The 7526-nt window shown below is 43.7% G+C and overlaps 1 protein-coding gene and 1 long non-coding RNA gene across 3 annotated transcripts; one reads left to right on the top strand and one right to left on the bottom strand.

Moving 5' to 3' along the window:
* Positions 1–1508: 1508 nt before the first annotated feature.
* Positions 1509–2607, bottom strand: LOC117449774 (uncharacterized). The gene is made up of 3 exons (XR_004552500.2): positions 2518–2607; positions 1994–2094; positions 1509–1588 (listed from the first exon to the last, which is right to left on the bottom strand). It is a non-coding gene; the product is annotated as an uncharacterized lncRNA (long non-coding RNA).
* On the top strand, positions 2102–7515 carry LOC117449772 (5' exonuclease Apollo-like). Of its 2 annotated transcripts, XR_004552498.2 has the most exons (5): positions 2102–2758; positions 3008–3173; positions 3347–3529; positions 3877–5644; positions 5730–7515. XR_004552498.2 is itself a non-coding variant. In XM_034087646.2 (4 exons), exons 1-4 carry the CDS (start codon positions 2561–2563, stop codon positions 4896–4898), a joined length of 1569 nt encoding a protein of 522 aa, XP_033943537.1. In that variant the 5' UTR covers positions 2102–2560; the 3' UTR covers positions 4899–7515. The 2 variants fall into 2 exon arrangements, 1 of the variants encoding a protein (XP_033943537.1); XM_034087646.2 differs by having other exon boundaries at positions 3877–7515.
* Positions 7516–7526: the final 11 nt, after the last annotated feature.

The raw sequence follows: 7526 nt of genomic DNA, 5'->3' as shown, positions 1-7526 counted from the left end.
AATAGTGTTTTAAGACATATTTTGACGTTAACAAATGTTTCACCTCCTGTAATTTGGGCATTGAACTAGTACTAGTTATAGTATAGAGTTCCAGTTTAGTAAATAGACGAATGATTGGAAAAAATGACATTACTTACTGAGGTCAGTAAAAGTGTATGGTGGATTTAAAGCATTGCTGTTCAAACGGTAGTGGCAGATCACAGACTGTGCAGCCATCTGCTGTTGTAGCATCTGACACCACTTTTGTTTTCTCTGCATAACAACATGACAGAGAAGACAACTCATCCTTCTGAGCTCAGCAACCTTTGCCTTGATGAATGTAAACATTGTTGCTGCTTTTTCACTGTGCTTGCGTTTCTGTCATTCTGCACATTGGTTTTGTGTATATTATGTGCTGGTAAAATGAAACACATGATCTAGGAGTGAGATTTCCATTGTGAGTGAGGGTGCTCAATAGTTTGTGGAATTGTTGATGTCTTGCTGACGGATAAAAGATACAAGATGTGGTATACATAAAGTTATCCTGGGTGCTATACAAATTATCCCAAAGCCTTTCACTCTAGGCTCATTGATAAATAAAAGGACTTTTCAGATCAGCAGCGGCCTTTTTTTTTTACTGTATGTGTCAGGTATACTTGTACTCTCAATTATTCTATACAAGGTGAAATATGTACTATGTATTTACATAAAAAAAACTCAATTTGACATGGTGCAATTGAAGTGAATTGTAACCAATCACCTGCTGCCTTGTCTCTGTCTTGACTTTATGAAATCACACCACACAGTTCACACTAATCTAAAAAGGCACCCAGCTGTGTAACCTCTCTCAAAGCATAAGATGTGAATAGTAACAGGGACTTCCCTGACTGAGCTCGACCCACTCCTCTGCTCTTTACCACAATGTTGTCTGTAGAGTAAGCTGCATGTGTGAGTGTGTGTGTAGGAAAGATAGATAATTAACTACAAAGCAGAGCATGATTAATGTGCTTCTGAATATAAAGAGGGCACACGCTGTGCGATAACAGAGGAATATGCAGCAATCCCAGGTATAATCCTGAAAAGTGAGTAGTGTGCAAACATTGGGGGAGGGGGCTACAATGGGTCACTGTCACCATAGCAATACCCTCATTTTATAATAACTCCACCTAAGTATATTAAAAATGAAATACATGTAAAATATTACAGATAGTTGAACGTGATGGTGTTCAGGAAAATTACATTCAGGATATTCGGTATTTATAAAAACGTCATGCCAGATGAGCCAAATGTTCAGAAGAGGAAACAATCTATCATTGAATATCACAATTAGATAAATACTAGCACATATTGCACATTGTAGGGTTTGTTTATTTTCTGTAATAAAATGATTTACCTTTTATATTAGGAAAGGTTCAAAACATATTTTTATGTTATTATTTTTTGATGAAATAACGATAGTGTAATGTCAACGTTTACCATGTGTTTAAGAATATTTTTACATTTTATATTTTCTCAATTTGTGGGATATTTATAAATAGATGTCAATGGACACATTTTCTATTTCAACAAAAATCGAAACTGCTTCCTCTCTCTCTCTTGGCGCCATCTTCTGGAGAGTAAATCACAATTCAGTCATTTTCAGGAAGATGCTTCTTAATGTACATTTATTTTTGAACCACCTTATTGCAATATTGTTAATATTAATAAAGAGAAGGCGTGTGTTCACAGCTGGATTGCATTGTAATGAAAAGTTAGGAATTATATAAAAAAAAGTATTAGATTAGTCAACATATCTAGAATATATATTTGCATATTTTATAAATCTTAGTTTGTATTGCCTTTTGTAATTTCATCGTAAAATTCACTATATCAGTTCCGTTTCACTCTACGACACTCAATTTGACTGGTTTCTCAGATATATAAGTTGTGTGTCATTCTCAGTCTCATCTCATTTATTTCTAAGGGAAATGTGCTTCATATTAATGTTTTATTTGTTAAATATATATTTGTTTACCTTCTACATTTAGATGTTTTTTTACGGCAACGGAGTTCACCTATGGGTGCACCACGGTTCCTCCTCCAGGTGGCGATGTGGTTCAGAGATCAGGACGACAGCTACAGAATGAAGAATGAAACAGGAAGAGGCGTTTAGTGTTGAATTGAAAACAGAAATTGCGGGGATGTTGTTTTTGTTATTAGCACCGTCAACATGTAACGGAGCCTTCTGCTTGTGATGTGAAGTTGGACAGGGGATGTTCTGATAGCAAAAATAATGGCATCGCTTATCAACAATGAGCAAGTATGGTATTTAGCCGGCTAATGCTAACTACAGATAGCCACATTGTGTTCTGTTTAGCAACGTTCTGTTAGCTGCAATATTTTATCACCGAGATCAATTAATGCAATACTTGTGACGTGTAGATTCACTGAAGCAACCTTAGCTTTACCCACAATTTAGTACACACATGCCTGTCGAAAAATAACCGAATAGCAGTTACCATTTGGACACCGGTTATCGTCCGTGTCGTGTTGACTCACCTGTTGCACTGGTAGTTGTTGCATATCCAGCCAACTGTAGACAATGTCAGTCAACGGGAAAGTCATCCCGCACACCCCGCTGGCCGTGGACTTCTGGCAGGTGCGGAAGTGTCCAGGCACACGGCTGTTTTTCCTGTCCCACATGCACAGTGACCACACGGTGGGTCTGACTTCTACCTGGAGCAACCGGCCCATCTACTGCTCACCGACCACCGCCACTCTGCTGAGACTCAAGCTGCAGGTGAGGGCGGTCACATGACTTGTGCACTAGGACTCAAATGCCAACCCAAGCTATGCCGGCCCACTCTTTTATGGCTTTATACATCCAATCTATTTAAGTAAATGTATATTGACTGAACTATCCTTGGACTTTTTCAATTGGTGGGCCTCTTTCACTTAGTCAACATAAGACAATTGTTATTAGGGTGTAACAACAGTGGAAATAACTGAATGAAGTTATCTTTTACACGTTATTTCTGATTCTGCTCAGGTGAAAGAAAAGTGGATCCACCCATTAGAGCTGGATGAGCCATACCTGTTGCCAATGGATGACATCGGCAAGGAGAAGCTGACAGTCACACTGATAGAAGCCAACCACTGTCCAGGCTCTGTCATGTTTCTCTTCGAAGGCTACTTTGGCTCTATACTGTACACTGGTGAGTGTCTGGGCAGCATGTTTTACCTGATTCTTTTAGGATTTAGAAGGATTTCTTGAGCTGTTTTTTCCTCCTCTAATGATTTCTGCTTTAAAACGTCACATTTAGCATCATATGTGCAGTTAATTTATCGATAACAGAATCATGTGATGTAACGGTAACTGTCATTTCAGGTGACTTCAGATACACTCCCTCCATGTTGCGTGAGCCATGCTTGAGGACCCACACCACTATAGATGTCCTGTACCTGGACAACACCAACTGTGACCCCAACCGCACCCTTCCCTCCAGACAGCAAGCCACTCAACAAATCAAAGAGATCATCCGCAGACACCCAAACCACAATGTTGTCATAGGTATTTTAATTTAGATCTTTCTTTACATTATGTCTTGTTTTACTAGTCGCATTAGAAGTATGAACATATAGATGGTCACCACTAGACAATAAGATGACAACAAAGGGAATGTTTTCATGCACTAAAAGTACTTTCTCTTAATTAAAGGGTCATTATTATTTTCTTCTCTTGGCCAGGGCAAGTTATAATACAAAGTGATCAGCTGTTTAATACAAAACCTCTGACAAACAACTGCATGCTCATTTAGAAATATGTTATTTATTGGGTTTTTTCTTTTCAAATTGCTATTATTATTATTTTTGATTTCAATGTTTTTTTCCCTGATTCTCTCTTGCATTGCTTTGCAGGCCTGTATGCACTGGGCAAGGAGTCTTTGCTAGTGGAGCTGGCAAAGGAGTTTAAAACCTGGGTTGAGGTGAGCTTTGAGAGAATGCAGACCCTCAAAGCCCTTGAGCTGCCGGACGTCTTCACAACAGAACCAGGCGCCGGTCGTATCCGAGTTGTGGAGCAGTCGAAGATCTGCTCTGCCAATGTACACAAGTGGGACAAAGAACAACCCACTCTGGCCATCTTGCCCACCAGCAGGCCCCTGGTGCCCTTTCACCCAAATGTCCATGTGGTTCCCTACTCCGACCACTCCTCTTACCAAGAGCTGGAGGACTTTGTCTCTGCACTTAAACCTACCTCCCTTGTACCCATTGTAGGAAAACATGTACCTGCTAGCTTCTCTGCCTTACTGCCCCGCAGAAAGCGCCATGAAATCCTGGTGCCTGAGTGTGTCCGACACTACATGTTGAGTCAGCCTGAGAGCCAACTCAGCTCCTCCGCAAACACCAGCCCCCGCCGCAGACAAGAAGAAGAAGACGAAGAAGAGGAGGAGGAAGGAGCCAACTCCACGGTACAACAAGCATTTCCCAAGAATCAAACAATTAGAACAGAGGGTCCAGCTGTTGTTTACTGCCCGTGGACAATGAAAGACATGAAGGAAGTGTTGGAACATCTCCCTGAAATTCAACAAGACGGCGACAAATTTGCCAAAGCCCTACTCCTGTTCTGCCAACAGTTATCTCCGACCATGCCTGAGATAAAAAAATTACTGACATTAAAAATTGGGCTAACACATGCCAGCCATTTCACAGCACTGCTGGCTGGTCAAACCGGGTTGAAGAAACCACAATGGGACCATGCAGATAACGCCCCATACCTCACCGCCCTCACCGCACTCGGCGACGCCATCAAAGCCAAGTTTCCAGCCAAATTTGACCTGTCAAAGATCTCTGCCTGTAAACAAAATGCAGAAGAATCAGTAAATGACTTATCATCGTCTGCATCAAGTTTTCAACGAAAACAGCGGCATCGCCAAACCTGAAGGCTACCCCACCCCTGAGACAGGCGTGTGGGAGGCCCACCTCAGCCACACTTTCCTCAATGGTCTCGCAGCCCCCATCTCCAAATCTGTAAAACAAACCTGCATTGGAGTGATGGATGGCGCCAGACTTGAAGAATTGCGCAGACATGCCGTACACGCCCAACACCGCCTCAACGAAGACAAGGTCAACGACGACAAGAAAAGACGTGACAGGAAAGACAAAGCCCAACTGACCATGGTCCAAGCTGTAACAGGTTGGTCATACCAACCCCAAGGCGATAACCGTGGCCGAGGAGAGTACAGACGGTAGAGGTGGTTTCAGAGGCAGAGGACGCGGTGGCGAGGGACAACACACCCATGGAGGACGGGGCAGAGGCCGCCAAACCAACCAAGAAGCAAGGGAAGATGGAAGCTGTTTCATCTGCCGATCCAAAGACCACTGGGTCAATGACTGTCCAAAAGCCGTATGGAACCAGAACCGGGGAAATCAACAACAAGGGGGAACTTCAGACTGACGTGCGGAGGAGGAGGAGAGGAGGGTCCGGTCGAGCGAGACGGAACAGGAGCACCACCAACCAACCAGACGATTTTAGCTCCTAATGCTGGATTTCATCAAACTTAGCCTGGAGTCCTGGACACAAGCCCTGCCCATTGTGCTGATGTACATGAGGATGTGGAAACGAACACGGAGTCAACTCAGCCCTTTTGAGATCCTTTTTGCAGCCCCTCCACAGATTAGGACCAAGGTGCCAGGATGTCCCCTTCCTTCCACAAGCCTGTGTGAAGACTCAATGTTGTCATATTGTGTTAACCTGTCATCCAATTTAGCAGATATCAGACGCCAGGTAGCGGCAGCTCTACCTACCCCTGCTACTGGTCCACTCCACCGTATCCAACAAGGCGACTTCGTGCTGATCAAGGACTTCCGGAGAAAGAGCTGGAAATCCAACCGTTGGCAAGGTCCCTACCAGGTGCTTCTCGTCACCCAGACAGCGGTCAAGGTCGCCGAGAGAGCCACGTGGGTCCACGCCAGCCACTGCAAAGCTGTCATCTCCACCCCAGTCTAGCCGGTCCAGTAGAAACAGACGACGACAAGTGACGTGCCAAGTCACCACCAGCACCACACACACAGTACATACACCCTAGTACCACACACAAGAATCATGGGCGAGGGCCAGCTGTGCTGTTTCATATGCCTCTGGTTCCTTGTCTGTGCCGTCATTGTGTGGGGCTTAATTGATATGGTCATGAAGGCACGGCCTCAGTCAGACTAGACACATCCACTAAGGAGACGACAACACCAACATAAACTTTGTGCCTGAACATTTGCGAATAACTGAAGATGGAGCCCCTCCGACAAGAATTAGCTAACGCCCTAGAGATGCGCCAACACAATTGTGAGCTTAGAGAAAAGTGTAGAACCTGTTACAGAAGATGGACAGTAGTCGAATGGATATGTTGCATATTCACCATGGCGTTTGTTTTTGCATTATTCCTATACCTCATACACCCATGGCTAGGGATAAAAGTTAATGACAGCCTAACAGACGTACAGGTAGAAAACCCATGGTCAGATGACCCAGACTCAGACACTGGAGTCCAGAGGTTGCGCTAGACGTTTTCACTGCCCGTCATTTTGACGGACAGGATCGTAAAATTTCCGTCAAAATTCAGTATTACCCGTCGGCCTTTACACTCTTGGGGGGGGAGGGGAGGGGGGAGCACGGTCGTGAACTGTCAACGGGGGGCGCACGCTTGTGAACCGTTAGCGCCGTGTTATGCATGCCCACTGCACCTCGCGGGAGTGCGCACAGCGTAAAGCCAAAACTCACAGGCATTTCAATGATTTGTACGGCAAAGTTGGGTTTGGAAACGGTATCATTTCCTTTTTGGCAGGCATGCTTAACACCGGAGCCTCGCTGCGGGGAAACTTTGGCGCTGTTCCGAGTTTGTTCTAATCCGTCAAAATGACGGACTGCTTTCAGATTTTTCCGTCATTTGTAAAGAAAATCCGTCATAGACGGAAAATATTCGGTTAACGCGACCTCTGCTGGAGTCTAACTTTTCCCTTTACAGAAATAAATTGTATATACATTGTAACATAGCTTAAACCCTCCTCTTATGCTTACAATACGGCGGAGTCTGTCCTCCACAAAAACAGCCACTTTCCATGATATGTTTGTGATGTGTTTACTTAAACCAGCGATGGGGTGTATTCATTGATGTGTTATATCAGTCTATCCTGTCATTTGTTTTATTTTCATGATTGATCAAAGTATGATCAAAAGGGGGGAATGTAGTGGCAATTTCTTATATTACTTTATATGGTAAATCCAAATGATGATATTATACTGAGAAATTGTTTGGTCAACTCGACCTGTTGTATCCCACAGTAGCTTCCTGCCAAGGTCGTACTTGAACAATGCGGCTCTTGTTCCTTATGAGAGCATTGCAAGATAACAGTCAGGAGAAAGTGTTATCTCTTTTTGCCTGCACAGCAACAGTCCTCTATAAATCACACGCACACATTTGCCTATGTGTCCACTCCTGCAGACTACTCTGTACTCTGCATGACCTGTACCTTCAAGCTCGAATAAAGAACTACTAAGACAACTTTGATTTGCATCG

This window comes from Pseudochaenichthys georgianus, chromosome 7, assembly GCF_902827115.2.
Source record: "Pseudochaenichthys georgianus chromosome 7, fPseGeo1.2, whole genome shotgun sequence".
Taxonomy (NCBI): Eukaryota; Metazoa; Chordata; class Actinopteri; order Perciformes; family Channichthyidae; genus Pseudochaenichthys; species Pseudochaenichthys georgianus.
The sequence above is the reverse complement of the archived record's forward strand: the minus strand, read 5'-3'. Positions and strand labels throughout refer to the sequence as shown.

What these genes read in the sequence shown, in the direction of transcription:
- LOC117449772 (XM_034087646.2), top strand. Translation starts at nt 2,561, where the DNA reads ATGTCAGTCAACGGGAAAGTCATCCCGCACACCCCGCTGGCCGTGGAC. An exon ending in TGGCTCTATACTGTACACTG is followed by an intron (nt 3,174 to 3,346) that starts GTGAGTGTCTGG and finishes CTGTCATTTCAG; the next exon opens with GTGACTTCAGATACACTCCC. An exon ending in AAACCACAATGTTGTCATAG is followed by an intron (nt 3,530 to 3,876) that starts GTATTTTAATTT and finishes ATTGCTTTGCAG; the next exon opens with GCCTGTATGCACTGGGCAAG.